This window comes from Alosa sapidissima, chromosome 12, assembly GCF_018492685.1.
Source record: "Alosa sapidissima isolate fAloSap1 chromosome 12, fAloSap1.pri, whole genome shotgun sequence".
NCBI lineage: Eukaryota > Metazoa > Chordata > Actinopteri > Clupeiformes > Clupeidae > Alosa > Alosa sapidissima.
In genome coordinates, this window is record NC_055968.1 from 2,497,070 (window position 1) to 2,515,939 (window position 18,870).

Consider the following 18,870-nt stretch of genomic DNA (forward strand, 5'->3'; position numbering starts at 1 on the left):
GCTACACAAAATGTAACCTTACGACAATGGCTATATTTTGGATTTATTTAGTTAATGTCACTCGGACAGACCGACAGAATTGTTTTTCCCTCAGCCGACAATCTGTCCTGCATTGACAACATTGAGGCTACATAGCCTAAACGAATGCTTTAGGTTTTTCTAACTTGTATGTTCGATTTTGAACTATCTGCTTGTGAATGATGTTGCTTGTATATTAGGGTAATTGATACACTTTACACTTCTGTACATCTTGTATGGCTACACCAAAATGAGCATTAAGTGGCTGAAAATCAGTAATTTCCAACCTATTCCCAACTGCTGCATTTGCTTTGCACAGCTTGAAGTCTGAAGCCTACTTTCCTTTGTTGAACGGTGCTGGAAAGCGTCTCCCTGTTTCCCTGTCATCATTGCTCTCGTCTCGTTGACTCTGGTTGTAATCTCACCCGAAGTTGCTGCACCTTCCAATAACGTTGTCTGAGCTGTTAGATCTATAGAACATCTACTTCCGTGGATAACATGGGCTGATACTACATAGGCCAGTCATTACTTTTGTAATCAATGTGGGGCAACGCTTTGGGCGAACTCGATGTAGGGTAGGCCTAATTCACAAACGAAACAGCGCTGAGACTCTTACACAGCACAGCCGAACTCACTGCTCACTCAGAAGAGTAAAAGGGACGTGCTATCACATCAGAGTCTCAAAAAGTCTCCAAGAACGCCAGAAAAAGTAGCTAGATTTGTCGCTAGTCGCTTTTCACAAAAAAAGTCGCTTGGGGGGTCTGAAATCTCGCTAAATATGGCGTATAATGGCGACAAAGTCGCTAAGTTGGCAACACTGGTGCTTCCCATAGGTGTCTCCAGGGCTCTGGTGTTTAACTCCTATGACAGTTGTCAACGGAACTGGTCTTACTACGTAACCGGACACACGTGACTTTCTGAAGACGTCAACGTATTACTTGTCCAATCAGCGGAGGCATGTTGAGTCTTTGCGGTACTCCCGCCAATTCTGACTGACAAGAAGCGCCGAGTAGAAACAGTAGAAAGGGACTTGTGAAGAGTTGCAATACATTCTGCATTTTACACTGTAAAAAGTATTTCGACGTGTAAACATAGGTAACTAATGTTTGCGTCATTATTGCCATCAGCAATATATGGTAACGTTAGAGAACAACATTTACCGGAGTGAGGAACAATTGACAATACAGTCAAATCCTTCACAGAACTCGATTAGTTAGCTTACATTGGCTAACACCCTTCCAGCAAGGTACGTTTTGGATGGTTGTGATGCTGGCGGCAGAAGACCCATCTGCGGACGGGCCTTTGGCCTCTACTCCCGAAAAAAGTAGCGGTAAGTTAACAAGAGTAACATTCAACAAGTTAGTAGGTTATAGTCTCCACATAATTTACACATGTAAAATTATTGTTGACCAATTGTTGTGCAAAGCAGAACCGGGGTGAAGAACGATTTTTTTCACTCAAAGTTAGCAACATTGCTTCCTACTCAATAATGTAATGTTAACATTAGTGCTACTACTTGGGTCATTTTAGTTTGCTATCGTTAGGTATGTCAACGTTAGTTAACGTTAAAACATTGCGCCTCACTTTTACACGAGCTGTATTGGAAGTCTAACGTTATGTTAACGTTACTGATTGTTGCGGAATTTTATCGCATAAGAAGTTGCTGTGGTGTTGAACGTTAACGTTAGTTTATTTCCAGCCAAAGTTAACCTAGAAGGTTTGAAAACCTCACTGCCGTTCCTCTTTTATTATTTTTTTTGTAACAACGTGAATATTACGAATTTATCGTTAGCGTTAACGTTACAGTTGATGGCTTGCTTGCTAACGTTAATGCTATCTAACGTTAAGACAAATGTTGATAATTAACGTTATTCGCTAACGTTAACAGCAATCCTTGGTTGGTTTTGGCTAGCTAGTAGGCTAGCTTATTTATTGGCTTGCTAGTTAGCTATTATGGTAAACACCCTGGGGTGATTGGTGAGGCATGTTAAGTTTAACTGTTATACAGTTGTTGCGGCTACATGAGGTTATCTTTGACGTCAAATATCTTACGTGACTTTAAAAGGGCAACATGGCAAGACAGTCTTACTCGATTTGGTTAGATCAGGTATTAATAACTAAGTAAGTTAGCTTAAAGAGTAACCTGGTCGCCTATCCAGAGTTTACTTTATTTGTTAACCTTACCATACAGACCGACCTACCCTAGGTTGACGGTAATGAAGGTGAATTAACGATAAACCTTTATCGCTCTTTGGCGGGAGGGGCAACTATTACAGGCCAGGTAATACTGCTGCTGACACAGGTTTGCCCAATTCGCATAAATGGACAACTGCATGTCAGCTTGTGTTAATGCATTAATAGTCGCACAAGCTGAAGTTTGAAATAAAGTTCACGAACGCAAACAAATGTAAATGCATCTTTACTACAGTTTGCTTTTCATGAAGGTGTTGAGGAATAAATAGAATATAGACATTTCATTCTCTTTTGATTCTGAAGGCTACTGCATATGGCCAACTTGCACATGAACGTTTTTGAGGATTGCAGTAGTCTGAATAATTGTCAATGACTATTTCTATAAGAAGAGAAAATGTCCCATTTTCGAGGGAACAATTCTTCCACTAAAATACCTACCCTTTTTGCATGTTGTGTAATCATTCATAATTGATGACAGTTTAAGCTCATGTCAATCATTTTATATCCATGTCAGCAGATATGCCTTTAAGCTGTCAGAAAAGATGGCAGGGTCCCTTGGGTTTCACACTAAATTCTGATCCTACAATCAGGTGTTTGTTTGGCACTTCTGCCTACTCAGAAATAATGATCTAGTTGATCACGTCAATGTACCAAGGGGTTAGTGGTGTTCGTTGATTATTAAAAACAAATATATTGGCGCAATGTATGATTTCCAGCCGTGTTATTTGCTATTGTGGAACTATTTTTTTTTTTAAGATACCTCACAACCACGTATAGACTTCCGCTCAATATTTGAGCCTGAAGCATAGACCGTAAAAGAAGGTCTCGCCGAAAGACTACAACTAAATGTAAACAGCCCCCGTTTCCGGTGGTGCAGTAATATCAACGTGCAATGAGTCTTCCAACAGAAATCAATGGGATTTTACAAAATGCCAAATAAAACATGACAGAAACTGTATTTCGCTACGCTACTTGTTTTGCAACATCAACAAACACCACTAACCACTCGGTCAGTTACAGTTTTGAGAACTTTAAACTTTGTTTTAAGGACATGTTTGTGCATGCCCATAGACAGCCACTCTGAAGTAGTCAAAGGCGATTCAAAACGAGTCAAAGTCGAGACAGGACCCATCGTCAAAATTTCGGTGTCCACCACTCTAGTTCATCCATAACGAACCAGAAAAGGGACTCAAAGTGCGAAATAACGGAATTATCCTTTAGGCGGTCTTGTGCGTCTCCACATTTCACGATTGGCCAGCATCATCCCAACACCGACTTGCTCTAGACTTCATCAGTGTAATAGGCCTAATATTGGTGATTTCGAGACTGTATAGCCTATACAGCAAGGCATAGTTTTTTTCGGCACATGATTTGATCTTTAGAAGGCATTAGGCTATCTCTCGTTCAGCCATCAAGATAATGCATTGCGTTTGGAAAAAGTATCGTTAGCTTCTTTCTGTGAACAGTCTTCTATCCCAAGTTAAACATGGCAAGGTAGCCTGTGCCTAAAAGCTGAAAGTATTCTTGTTATGTGTAAGGCGATACGTGATTTAAGATGTAGCCTGGTGTAGCCTATTTGTTAGCGCGTCTGCCAATCGTGTGTGAGTTCAGTTCCTGCAAGGAAAGTGTAATTTTTGCCGTAGGCTTATGTTGTCGTTTCAACAGTGGAAACATGGTTTAGTTATGTTTTTGTGTGTAATTATGAACACAAATAAAGGGAACATTTTCGTACACACTCAGATTTCCTTACTGAAAAGTAGCAGCCTATCAAAAGTTATGCAAAGTTAGGCCTGTGTGTTAATGATTCACACGGTCAGGATCTCGGATGTCACTTTTACAAGTACCCCAGGCATATATTTGAACCTTTTTGAGCTCTTTAGTTATTTAGTTACTTAGGCTACTTGCAAAAGAAGCATTATAGCATGCCCATAACCGGTGTATTGTCGTACAGAATGGACACTAGAAAATTCAAAATTGACCGAGGTTGACCGAGGTCCTCCAAAGTCCATTGTGACATAGTAAAAGGGGACGGGGCTTGGGATCGGTCAATTAAGGTAGCTGACTGACACCATAGTTTTCTGCATTTTGAAATAGGGATGCACCGGTACTATTTGTTTTCTAACCAAGTATGAGTATACATTTTTGTAGCCAACTGGCCAATACCAAGTACCGATACTGATATTTCTACCACAAAAACAGGCTAGCATGAAAATGCAATGAATTGAACATTGGTTTTATTTTCCTCACACGCATGTATCGCATTGTCCTATGCAAAGCTGTATCATACCGGTGCTATACTGGTATATCAACCATTGCATAGACTGTTTTTTTTGTAGCACGTGTGACATACATGTTGCACTGTACAGCCCTGTGACTGCTTGTTTTGTGCTCTTTATGGCTGAGCTTGAGCACCAAACCTTTATTATAGCCGAGCCATCATAGCGGTTTTATCCCATGATTCATGTTTGTTTGCCGCTCATGGGCCTCGAACCCGCCACCTTGACACACACACACCGGCATTGGAGACGAACTCTCTAACCACTGAGCTAAAAGCCCAGGCTTCCAACTCAGCGGTTAGAAGCGTTCTTAAGGTTAGGGTTGTGAGGATTTACACGGGCAACTAGCACGCTAGCTCAGTCTGCCTCCGTTACACTCATCTCCCTAAATCCTCACTCCCATCCAGGTCACGGCACCAATGTCATAAGGTCGGTTCGTTCGCCGCTCACGGGCCTCGAACCCGCCACCTTGACACACTCACACCGGCATGAGAGACGAACGCTCTAACCACTGAGCTAAAAGCCCAGGCTTCCAACTCAGTGGTTAGAAGCGTTCTTAAGGTTAGGGCTGTGAGGATTTACACGGGCAACTACCATACTAGCTCAGTCTGCCTCCGTTACACATGCATACCCAGTAACGTTTGGAAACATGAAACCTGTCTATATGTTGCACTGTACAGCCCAGGAATAACATACTAAGATTTTTAACAGTTCCTTTGAAAATATACGATGGCGAAATGTTCTATTATTCCAACTTCAAGGAAAAGGAATGGAATCCTATTTTGTGTGCGGCAACAGCACAAGGTAAAGATATTCCAGACGAAAGTCTAACAATAGTTGTATTCTTTCACAATTTTCTTTTCAGGTATGGATTGTGGTGACAAAAGTAATTCTGCCAAGAGACTTATCCAAGGTAGGTTAAGTCATCGTACACCACAAAATCCTCCAACACCCAGCTTCATGCAAAGGTGGCTTTAATTGCATTTGAACTAGGGCTGGGCGATAAAACGATAGTGATATGTTTCGCAATAGACATGTAATCGATATCAATAAAAATGCGTTCGATAGAACATTCAATAATTAAAAGCAACACGCACCTCCAGCCTTAAGTTGTCCATAAATAAATAGGCTAAATATATCTTTCATTGTAGTTAATATGTGCAACTCTACCAGAATAGACGATAGAAGTAGGCATCGTACCACAACTTTGACTCTCAATGAGTCCTTGCCCCGTGCACTCTCTCTCTCTCCCTCTCAACAGGCGCATCCCTCCTCAGCATGTACATGTAATCCAAACATTCACAATTGTGCAAGACGACTGGCTAAATTGCTATTAAATCCGGTTAGCATCATTAGCACGCTGTACGAATTTGTTCAAAACTGTTGCATTCAAATTGACTGCTAAATTCTAATCCTCTCAATCCCGATGCAAATGGAAAAGTATTTTCAAAGACTCACACGGGCCTGTCCCAAGGAGAAAAAGTATTCATTTGAAACTAGTGTTGCACGGTGTATCGATACTTAAAGGTATCACGATGCCTTCACGCAAAAAACGATACGATTTCAGACGTTTTTAGAATCGATACTTTATTAAAATAATAAAGTTCTGTGTGAACTGCTGCTCTCACTGCTCCTTGCACGCATCTAGGCAAGTGGGCGTGTCAAGCAGGCAACTCTGAGTGAGTGAGTGCACAGCCAACGTCAACATAGTTCTTTGCCGACAGTTCTAGGCCTTGTGGATAAAACAAAAGGTGCAGTGAAATCTGCAACTATTTCGGATACATCGCGAATAGTGAAGGCAAGCCATCAGGTACACAGAGGCCCGTTTGTAAAATATGTTTCAAAGTCATTTAAAAGCAGTAGGCTACGCATGGAACTTGGCTAAACACCTTGCAGACATATCCCAACATTTTTAAAGAGTTCAAAAAACGACATGTTAACGAATATGCTATAGAAAACACGACTACATGGTTAGTGCCAAGTTCTTCTCTTATGTTTTAGTCTAGCCTAAATGAAACGAGTATGGTTCTCTGGGATAAAGCGAACCTTCCTTCATCAATGAATTTTGACGAGACATAACGAGCTGTAATCATAGGGTGCTAACGTGATGAAAGCGCAATGTTCACGCCAGAATAACATTACCATAACTTGTAAACGATCCATTTCATGTTCGGTCAGTACTACTGGTAATATTTGTCATGGCATGTAGACCGCTAATTAAAGCCCACAGCATACCACCAAAGCGTGTTGAGTCCTAATAATAATAGCGGCTTATTGTTACAGTACGTGTTAGCAAATCATGTTATCAAAGAAGTAGACGTAATGTAGGAATGCACACAGATATATTGCAACAGGTAATGGTGTAGGCCTATCTGACGAAGACCTGAGTGGTTGGAACGTCGTACTTGTACACTGGGCACAAAGAAGACTATCCTCACATTTTCCCCTTTGCAACTGTCAAAGAAATCCCATGAACACGGGAAGGCCAGTATATAGCCTATACTGTACATCAGATGGCCTAAAGAATAGCATTCAGTGATTTGCATGCAGTCATTTTAACACTGACCTTGATCTAGCCTAGTTTGGCTATTTAAAGCTACTTTATTGCCAAAACACAACACAATGTAAATGAACTATAACAAACAATAAAGGACTTAATCACACAAAGTAGGCCTACTATTTTACTGACTATAAAAAAAATAATAATTATGTAGTAAGTTTAGAAGTTTAGAACCCAGAATTGACCTGCACACTACAAAAGTGCACCGAATTCAACACAAATGACTCCATACACTTGGAGGAGGTATGAGTCCTTTCTTCTCCAGATATCTTAGGATTTCGCCGTAGTATTGTTTTAGTATCGAGCATCGTGATATTTATGGCAGGTATCGTATCGAAGTCATAATTTTGGTATCGTGACAACACTATTTGAAACTCAAACACACGTGGGGAAACTGAACAGTCTAACCAGTAGACTATGATAAACTATCAAATTAAGCTACTTTGTTTACAATATTTCCAGGCTTCAACCAGTGCTGCTCATTCAGACTTATGTGCACATTTATTTATTTGAGTGTTTTTTATGATTGTGTTGCTATTTCTTTTCCCTGTTTGCTTTGATTGATAACTGAGGTGATTCAAATCAGAGGAAGGTTAAGTTTAAAATAAAAGTGTTTAAATTTAACTTTTTTCCCCTTCTGGTCCTTATCGGAAATAGATTTTTTTTTCTTTTTTAAATCAATAAGTATCGATATCGACTGATATGAAATACTTATATCGTGATAGAGTTTTCAGCCATATCGCCCAGCCCTAATTTGAACTGTGTTTGGGACAGGGTTCCCACAGGTCATGGAATTTCTGGAATATCATGGAAGCCCTATATCAGGTTATTAGCGTTACTGCTTGTTTGAGTTGATTTGACTTTGTTTAAATTCAATGCTGATTTATTCATCTCTAAAAAAGTTTAGGACTTTGAATTAGAGATGCACCGATAGATCGGCTGGTGACCGGAATTGGCCGATTTTCACGTGATTGGCCATGACATGCTGTATGCCGATTTTATGCCGGTCAAATGCACTCGCCTGCTGCAATTGTAACAACACCCAGCTGAGTTTGGAAAAGTTTGAAGAAGCTAGCAACCAGGCCAACACTCAGGGCTGGACGTAGGGCTACACAGAAAGCGCTAAGGCTATTGAATTTTTCTATGCAGCGAATGCTGTGCTTTGCCATATTGCGTGGAATTTACTAAGCGTCACTTCATAGGCTAAGTAAACATCACTCATCACCGCCCATCCCTACCGCTAATTGCGTTCCCACAGCTGAACCACAAGCGCAGCTGAACGGAGATAACCGATTGCGACATTAAAAAGAATCAAAGTTTAGCGATCATAGGCTACATGATAATAAGATGTCAACAAGCAGCGACATACAGTAGCCCTAGTAGTTCTACTCCACTTAAAAAATAAAAAAATACTAGAACACTGCACGTAGACTAGGGCTATGCCTAACAGATTGAGAAGTGGATGTCGTGAAAGTGAACAAACGATAGCCTAAGAAAGGCAAACAAAAGTTAAAGTTGCTTTTGACATTGTAGCCTACAATGAAGAAAACTGATGCTCTGAATACTGAATCAGCTGTCTCTGAAAATTTCTATAGCCTAATTGATGCATTTAACTGGAATTTGGATTTAAGTTTTTTTTTTTACCGCAAAACAGACGTGCACTGTTTTCATATGGTGGAGCACCTAATCGCTATTAGCACGTCTCCTCCCCTGTGTTTGCGTGATAGCCTACTCCCACTACTCACATAATAGAGATGCATTGATTTTATCCCACAGGAAAAAACACATATTTTTATTGCTATTAATAAAGAGGTTCGTTTCGTTTCCCTGGCCTGCATGTATTCTGACGCACTGGTCAGGAAAATGAACAGTAGCCTGGCTAGGCTATCGGGGACATTCTAATACGCGTAGGCTATCGTCTTAATCTGTGTGTTTCTTTAGACTTTAAGTACTTTGATTTTGGCTATTCAAGTATTTCGTCATAGGATGTGCAGAAAGAGGCTGTGAGTGGCTCAAAAAACAACACTAATAAATAAATTAAAAAATCAGCGTTAATGAATGAATTAAGAAATGAATCACTTTGCAATATTGCTGTGGAGGAAGAGAATGTTGCTGACCGACTGCGGTCCCAATCCCGTGCGTCTCTTCCAAGATGCGCCCACAGACACTAAAGGCACGCTCTGAAGGTGGACTGGATGCGGGGATACTAAAGATGAAACATGGCAGCTTTGATAGCGCTTGGAAGCACTCTTTGTTGAACTTCCACCATTGAAGCACGCTGTCTGGGTAATTGGAGAGCCGGGAGCTGAGATATTCAGCCATTGCATCATCGATCAGCTTCGGCACTGAAGCAACGGATGCATCGTCTTTCCAGTCTGCGAATCAGTCTGTGCTTTGCTTTTTGGCTGGTGGCTCATCCTCTGCTGTGGCTGGGACCAGGTCAAACTGCATCTTCAACCACATGTCACTGCTTGAACATACCGGTAGTTCACGTTGACAATGGAGAAAACACTTCGCTTAATTCGTTTATGACCGAAATTAAGTTTTGTGCCAACATGTTGTAGAAACGCAACTCACAACACTGCCTTGGTTTTGCACTGTTTTGGTGCAAATCTCCTTTACTTTCTTTGGTTAGGCTATAGTCCGTGATTCTCATTACTAGGCTATCACCATACAAAACGTTTTTGGCCAAGTTTTGCTTTAATCCAACTTACCTTCGTTACTACCAGTCGTTGCTTTTTTCCTACGTCGAATCGCGATTGAGTGCGCATCTAATGTAACAGCGGTGTCTCCGCGGAGACATCCACTCTCCATGTTTAATTTTTGCTGCTGTTGCGAGCAAGCTAATAGGCTACTATCGCTTCTATCAAATTCAAGAGCGTGCAGTAAAACCAGAAAGTTAGACTAGCCAGCCAAGATGCAAAATAACAAATTTCTTCAATCCACTGAATTCATTGGATATAGGAGGAACAGGATGACATTCTAAGAATGCAGTGAGAGAAGGAAAGGTAACATGCCTTAGCCCAGTTGACGTATTGGCTGCAATATGCAAAATATAGCTGTAGCGAACAGGCACAAAAGTAGCCTCCCGTCATACTCCCGTTTTCTTCAAAGGTAGAACGCTACTGACAACTCCATGCATGCTTTTTTTACACCAAATACAAGCTGAAGTGCAAAACAAAAGTACAAGGTGGTTCAGTAGGCCTATTGTGTAATATTTTTTTTTTTTATTGGTTAAGTGGTCCTTGGTCTGAAAAAGTTTGAGAAACACTGGCCTGTAGCATAACAATGAATTTGAAGATCATGCTAAAAGTTTGCTTGTAAAAAAATAAGTAGGCTTAAAACCCTCTATACCCCGTAGCGGCCGTCGACGGCCGTTCTATATTCTCCTGTAATGGCGCGGCTGGCCGCAATTCTTAGAGACATCTGCTACAGTATAACCTTCATACATGAAATAATACAGCGTTAGTGGATACATAAACACCAGACTTTTATTTTGACACACTTAAATGGCTAGGTCGCTATTGACATTTCTCCGGTATTTTTGAGTTTAGCCTGTTGACTGACCGGCTGAGGACTTACGGTGCCTCTGGAGTTATGGCTTCTAACAAGCGTCCGCGTCTTTTCTTATTAGATGAGATAGTATTGATGTGCATCCACCATATTTTGATATAAGTGACGATCATATTGATGTAAGAAAATGACAAAATAAAAAAACATGAAAGTGTAATATATATTTAACGTTAGCATCCTCCCGTTTGTCATGACTGACTTAGCTGCCTCTATGGCATAAAAAAATCGTATGGCTGTCACTGTGAAAGTCAGTTTGAGTTTAGCTAGCACCAGCAAAATATAGGCATAATTCAGTGATGGGTCATGGCCTAATTAACAATAAAGTTTATGATAAACCCATGCCAGGTTTATTTGCAGTTATATCTTAACATTACCCCTTTCTGGCATGTACAGTAAAGCCAACATTATCGTTATCCCACTTACAGATAGTTATTGGAAACTACTACTTATGTATGTCTTTCTAAATGAGTTTTTGTTGACTAATAACCAAAGCGGGAACCGTTGTGTTTTCTGCTTATGGATGTCAGGAAAATGTATTTGTATACAAGTAGGCCAATGTCTCGTCATCTTTGTGATTACAAAAAAGCCTGCTAATTTGCTACCTTCACTGATGTAACGTTAGTCTGAGACTCGTAATGTTAGCACAGGATAGGTTGAAGGTTAGTGAACGAGTGCAACAGGTTCATTATCATCAACTGATCAAGTTTAGATAAATTATATAACATGATGTGCATATAAAACAAAACGTAAATCCATGTCAGGTTTAACAGTCCCTGTTCTTGGTGACATGCTTATCAAATGAGTAACGATTTCATGCGCTAGGCTTCTGGCCTACGTTAGTTCATATCCTCATATTTTTTTAGCTGTAAGGCTCACTGTCCAGCTAAATCCCAAATAAGTGCAAGATATGCCAGTCTATTTCAATGAAATCAGTACTCATATAGTATCTTGTTTCCCAGCTTCTAATACAGAAATATGTGAACCATATTTATAACTTTTTGTTAGTGAAAAACTTTGAGACTGTAAGTGAGTAGGCCTATGGCCGTCTATGGGAAACATGAATATATAATTCTTAATGGATCATATATCATTTGAAAGAGCCATTTCTAATCTTTAAACTGAAAGAAACTTACAATTGACACTTTTCATTAGATTTTTAGTTATTCTTGGTTATTTTAAATTGTTTCTCAAATTGCCCTTTTCTCTTAGAATTCCCAGGAATCTGGGGCATTGTTGTAGAATTCCACTGGGGTATAGAGGGTTAAAAACATACCTCTGCATAGTGATATTTCTGAGCTGTCAAAGAGGCAACAGAAGCATCACGGCACATGTTATCGCTAATTAACCCCTTCGCGCCAGATGCTGCACGACGCAACATTCTATCTCCCGCCGGTTGCTGCATAGCGCAACATTGAATCTCCCGCTGGTTGCTGCGTAGCGCAGTAGGGGTGCATCATCTGCCTTGACATATGCAAATTAATCTGTCCCTATGCTTATTATGTTCCAATAAGCAAAAAAACATTCCTGGTAAATTTTGAAGTAAATTGGATAATATTTAGGTGGCCCACCATTAACCTTTATGAATGGTCGAAATTGTTGGCAAATTCAGGAAATCACCTCGCAATATGGGGGACTATGGGGGTATATTTCACATTATTTCACTATTATCAATTTGTTAGCCAGTAATTATTTGAATAATAACTGTATTAAGGGCATAAAGCACACAGCTCACTGGATAAACATTGAGTTTCTTTATGTTGTCATACATATTTTGGTGAATTTTTTTTTTTTTTTTTTTTTTTTTCTCAGAAAAACATTTTTTTTTTCTATTTTGAATAATATGTTATTTGATAAAAACACCTTAATGTGTATTCTAACACTTGTCTTTAATCTTTTATTTTAACTGTTGTTGCTATGGTGTTATAAAAATCTCATAATTCCAAATCAGATATAGGCTACATGTGTGGGAATGTTTTGTTTAGTGTAGAGTAGTAGTTGTATCACACAGGAGTACATGAACTTTCTTGCAACATGGCTTGTAGTGGGGAGTGTATTAGTAATGCCAATCCACAGTCTTCAAAATGTACCCTTTCTACAAGACAATCGTCGGATATTTGGTTTGGGCGTTGGCCTTGTTCAGGATGACTCGATTATCACTGGATCTCATCTTCCAATCTGTCGTCAAGTTCTCAGGTGCTTCATGTGGTATCTTTCGGATGGTTCATCAGAACAAAGTGGATATCGGCAAATATTGTGTGAATGTGAAATGATAATGACTGATCGGATTATAGTATAAACAGCAACTTTCAAATATGATGGGTAGGTATTTTACATCGACTTGGTGGTTGATATTAAATTTTGGTAGACGTTGACAATTTTTAGTATTTTTTTCAGAAAACCCTAAGGAAATAAGGTTATTTAGTCTAGAATGCCATAGAATTCTATAGGCATTTTTTAGCAGGCATTTTAGGAGTAAATGGGTTAAGCTGACAGGTAGTACGACAGGAGGTAACGTAGGCTACTTGAGTTTGTCCATAAACTGGCTGTGTGTGCAACCATGACATGCCATTTTAACATGCAATAGCTAACATCATAAGTTATGGCAAGTCTCCTGAAAATGCAATTTCAGATAGCCTACCTGCAATTAGAATTATGCCTAATAACAATGAAACTATAGGTATTCATAAATACAGTGATATAGGGTTAGTTCAATTTCATGTTCAAATTTGTCTTATCAGTCAAAAATAGCAATTTAATGTTGTTGACCTGGTTTGGGCATTTTGTTTTATGAGAGAAAGTGGGAGTTGTAAGCCTGAATGGTTTGAAGAGAGAAACATTTTAGAATAAAATTAATATATAGTACTTTAAGTGATTGCTTTCTTTTTATAATGATTGCTATTGATATTGTGATAATATCTTTATCATGATATATTTTGTTATGATAATCATATTCAGAAATGTTGATATTGTGACACCCCTAATTGTAGCCTATATGTTGTAATTATATAAGTCACAACATTGTACAGTACCCTCCAGAATTATTGGCAACTTTGGTAGTGTTGACTAAAAACGGGTATAAAAAAAATATTCATTGTACTCTCACAATGAAAACAACAAGGACAAATCCACCCTTGAAGGGAAGAAATTGTATTCTGAGAAAAAAAATCTCATAAAGAAGTAAATATTTTTAATGAAAACATGCTGCTCACAATTATTGGCACCCCCTAGAAAATCTTAACATACAAAACCTAACAAAAGCATTTCCCTATCTAATTTAAACTTTAAGTTAATCAGAGTGTCTATGAACTTGGTCATTACTTTGTTTTTCACTAAGGTATAAAAAAAAGTGACCCAAAGGCTAAATCCTCTTGTCATTTTTCAACATCAGAAACACAAGAGAATACACTAAATTTAAATAAGAAGAAAGTGTGTTGACATTTGTAAGTCAGGGAATGTCTATAAAAACTAGGGCCTGTCCACGCGGAGATGCTTTTTAGGTTAAACGCAGAGGTTTTGCTTCGTCTTGGCTGAGCGTCCAAATGAATCCTGTAAACGCACTGCCCGAAACCGCACTTTTCTGAAACCTGGTCCCAGAGTGGAGAAATCTGAAACCGTAGCCCTTTTGAGTTCGTTTAGACAGCGAAACCGCACATCCTGCTTGCGACATCGATGATGTCATCGCCACACCTCAGCTGCCCTGGACTTGCACTTAACTAGTATTGTTAGGCAATACTATTTCATACATGACATTACCTACGATTACACTCTGTTAAGATAAATATCACAACTGATGCTGTGCAGCGCCGATAGCTTATGACTTGGTGGACTGAACACTGTTTTTCCCGGTGTTTTTTATGCATTCTAGCTACTGTCAGTTACGCGAGAGAACTTAAGTTATTAGGAAAGTGCGGTGTAAGTTTAGGCTACATTAATTTGTGCATAGTGCCAGTGTCATTCATTTATTTTACATGTCTTACAACATATATACATGCATTCACAGTCGAGTGAAATCAGATATAAGCATACAAAGACGCTTAGAACTCACGTTAAGCCGATGGTAGCACACTGAATGCGAATGCACGATTTGATGCAGGCAAAAGTATTGACTGTTACTAACGAAGGTTTTATAGCAATATTATAAATGTGGCGACAGAATAGCCTAGAACTTGGGTAAGCCTTGCGTTTAGTAGCCTAATTGCGGTGATGGCCAAAACTAATGTGAATCACGGACTATCCTACAACCAAAGAAAGTAAAGGTGATTAGTAGGCCTACCTGTGTTAGCCAAATAAAGGACGGGACTGCACCCTTCACAAACCGTAAAAGTTTTACTGTTGACTACAGTTGACAGTTCACCATCAGTCCACACAAACAATTCTGGTTTCCTTGCACTAGCCATTTCGCCGTAGCCTATTCTGTCTGTTTTTAAAGCGCACGTTTTGCAAGTTTTGGTGAATTTCTGTAAAGACACAGTGCCACCTATAGGCCTGGGGTATGAAGTAACGTGTTGAGTCGTGATGAGATGGATCCGTTTGGACGCAAATATTCTTGATACGGTTCCAGGGAAGACGGAGGAAAAAAAGATTGGTTTGGTACGTGTGGACTAGGCCCTAGGTACTTTGTTGAAAATGCCTATATTTACAGTTAAACAATGATTTAAAAGATTCTAATCAACTGGAAATGTAGCAAACATGCATGGACAAAGACCCATGGTTATCTTGCCTCCACATACAGTATGGAGGATGGTAAGATAGGCAAAAAATTCCATAAGGACCACTATTGGAGAGTTACAGACAAAGTAGGGCTGGACAATATGGACCAAAACTGATATCCCGATATTTTGGGGCTGATTGGCGATATCGATACGATATTGATATTTCAAACAGAAAGAGCGAAGTGCTGGTTTTAATTATATTCATTTCAGACTGCTCTAACAGAGCTGTGCAAAAAGGTGTAAACAATAATATATACCAATAGGCATACAGTTGCTCTGAGGGCTGTGCAAATAACAATATTCGGTCGACCCTGATTGGCAACACAGGCCTACAGCTTTACAATAAAGGTAACACAAAACATAGGCTACCGTTAATGGCAACACAGGCCTACAGCTTTACAATAAAGGTAACACGAAACATAGGCTACCGTTAAAAGCCAATATAATAAACCAATTGGCATACAGCTAGAGCTGTGCAAATAAGAAAAAAGTAGGCTACACAGCACATACCTGTTTGTAAATATTTAACTGCACAAGGAGTAGGGCTGGGCGATATGGACCAAAACTGATATCCCTACTGTACAAGGAGTAGGGCTGGGCGATATGGACCAAAACTGATATCCCAATATATTTTGGAGCTGATTGGCTATATATATATTTTAAACAGAAAGAGCTAAGTGTTTTGTATTCACTCAACCAGCTTTAATTAGAATTATTTCAGACTGCTCTAACACAGCTGTGCAAGAAAGTGTAAACAATAACATAGGCCTACAATAGGCATAGGCTACAGTTGCTCTGATAAAGCTGTGCAAATAACAAAAGACCAAAAGTTGACCCTGACTGACAACGCAAGCCTACATTGTACTGCACAATGCAATATTTTGGGCACAAAAATATTGAAAAACCTGCAGTTTTGTCACACAATGCAGTTTTTTTTACCCGTAAGGGTTTGATAGGGCCTAGATGACAAGCAAGTGTAGCCTATGATGGCCTAGACATGTTGCTATCAACAACAAAAATTGTTTTAAACAATTAGGCTACTTAAACAACGTAACCGAGTCACTCATCAAGAGTGTGATAGACGCTACCGTCGTTTTGTATGCGTTCATTTTTGCATGCTCCGGTTCGTAAGAAAAATCACGATTGAATGGGGTTTCAGGAATCATAAAAAATTATGCTCGCGAGTCCTCGCGTGCATATCCTCTTAATAAAATCAGCGTGTAGGTTGTCTCCCTGAGGACTTTAGATCTGCTACTGTATATCGCTAAACGCAAGCATTCATCAGTGTATTTAAATTAGCTAGGCTATGTACCAAAAATGAAATTTTACCGTGAGTCGAAGAGCTGTAAACAGTGTTGTAACTTAAATCTGCGTGTACAAAACCGCTTGGAGCTCCAGTGGAATTTTGATTTCACAACGAGAATTCTCGGTTTAGCCGTTGATGTGCCGACAGAATAGGCATCAGCACCAACCTCTGATCAAGGTAAACAAAATCTGACTCGGTGTCCGTTATGTTTGAAAGTTTGTAGTGCTGCGAGGGAGAACGTGCACACGCAGGGGTGCAGTTGAGCAGAGCTGCTGCTATCTGAATGGTCTGAACACAGAAGAGCAAGTGGCTTTGATAAAATGGCCCATTATTTGACATAATACCGGTATTACGATATTGTCTCAACTACATATCGTTTTCAAAAATATATCGGTCGTAGTCGTAATACCGATATATCGCCCAGCCCTAAGACAAAGGTGTCATCTTGGGGTCACCAAGTCCCCCAAACAATCTTCAAAAGTGACCATACTGCTAATAGCTTATTTAGAGGGCATGCTAGTTAAATGCCTGTCCAGTCATTTAATTACCAATGTAAACGGCAGGAGTTACTGAATGGTACAGTGACTTTGTCTGGAAGTGTTGTCTATTGTCAGATGAAATGAAAATTGCGCTCTTTGGCTAGGAACACTTTAGGTGTGTTTGGCGTACATTGAAGAATGACCATAATGAAAAGAACCCCATACCTAATGATAATTATTGTGGTGCTGTTTTTATTCCCAATGCCTTGGGAATCGGTGCATGGTGTCGCAAACAACAAGAAAAACCTGAAAGTTTTCAAATGAAATCTGTCAATCTCTGCCAACATTCTAAACGTTCATGATTGGATCATTCATCAGGTCAATGAACCACGACAAACGTCCAAATCAAGACAAATATGGTTTACTGAACGCAAAATCAAGCTTCGGCCATTGCCATCTCAGTCCCCTGATTTAAACTCCATAGAAAAATAGTGGGGTGAGTCAAAGAGGAGAATGTACAAGTGGACCTAGGAATCTGGACGATCTGGGAAGATTTTGTCTCAGTCTCAAATCTCTTGCTTTGTATTCTCCAACTCTATGGGGTGTCATAGGTGAATATTACAAGCTGTTTTATTGGCAAAGGGAGGCTTAAGAAGGTATTATAAGCAGGGGTGCCAATATTTGTGAGCAACGTGTTTTTGTTAAATATTTATTTCTTTATGATATTTTCCTTTTTCTCAAAACAAATTTGCTTCCCTTCAAGGTTGAATTTTTCCTATTTGTTTTCATTGTGAGATTACAATAAATCAGGTTTTAGTCAACTTTAGCATGAGGTGCCAATAATTCTGGAGGGTACTGTAAATGGGAAAATGTTAGAATTCTTTTGTCACTTTTGGGTGCTATAGGCTAGTTGGAATTGCCCACCTCAATAAACTATGCTAAAGACTCATCTGAGTTACTGCATGCACAGAGATGAGAAGGGTATGCATCATCTTATCTAACTCTGGTGGAGACGGTGAATAGGCTAATTTCCCAAGATGTTGGTGTTTTTCCTTTTAAAGTTAAAAACCTGCATAGTGCTGCTTTAAAAATTGTGAAAGGATTGTTGTTGGCATAGAAGATGATTAAATCTGATTAATCTGTTGGGTTGTCGAGGTTAGCACCCTATAATGTTACAGCTGCTTGCCAACAGCGACTACTCATGCAGGGCAAGTATAACTAATAGGCTATTAATGTTATTGACTCTGACACTGATTGTTTGCTCAAACCCAATGTATATGGAAAAGTCTCTTCCAAGATTCAAAAGAGCTTATTCCATAGAGAAATAATATTAGTTTGAAACTTAAACACGCATAGGGAAACTGAACAGTTTAACCAGTAGGTCATGATAAGCTACCCAATTAGACTACTTTAATTCCAATATTTCCTAGTTTCAACCAATTCTGCTGACCGCTGAAGCAGCAAGAGCCAGAAAAGTAGAGCTGTTGTAGAGGAGGACCACAACTAACATGCTGTGGGAGAGCATTTAGTGCAGAGGCAACAGCGGAGATGGACAGCAAACAATGTAAAATTAGGGGAGATGACCGAGAAATTTTCAAGAAAACGGGTCTCATTTCAATCGGCATCAGCAAGCATAGAGACATAGGCACACATCATACTACACAGCGTGTAGGAGGTCTAATGTAATAGTTACAGTAATATCTGCATAATTTTTGCTGTGCATGAATAAATAGTGAAAATTAGTGAATTGTAA

At 39.4% G+C, this 18,870-nt stretch overlaps 1 protein-coding gene across 2 annotated transcripts in view; it reads left to right on the forward strand.

The window, feature by feature from the left end:
• Positions 1-972: 972 nt before the first annotated feature.
• The window catches only part of chaf1a (chromatin assembly factor 1, subunit A (p150)), a 52,805-nt gene continuing 34,907 nt past the window's right edge, over positions 973-18,870 (forward strand). The window contains exons 1-2 of one of the 2 annotated variants that reach the window (XM_042056158.1): positions 973-1,348; positions 5,353-5,400. In XM_042056158.1, the coding sequence (XP_041912092.1) occupies positions 1,276-1,348; positions 5,353-5,400 (121 nt within the window). In that variant the 5' untranslated portion in view covers positions 973-1,275. The remainder of the gene's footprint in view (positions 1,349-5,352; positions 5,401-18,870) is intronic. The other variant, XM_042056159.1, reaches the window with a different exon arrangement.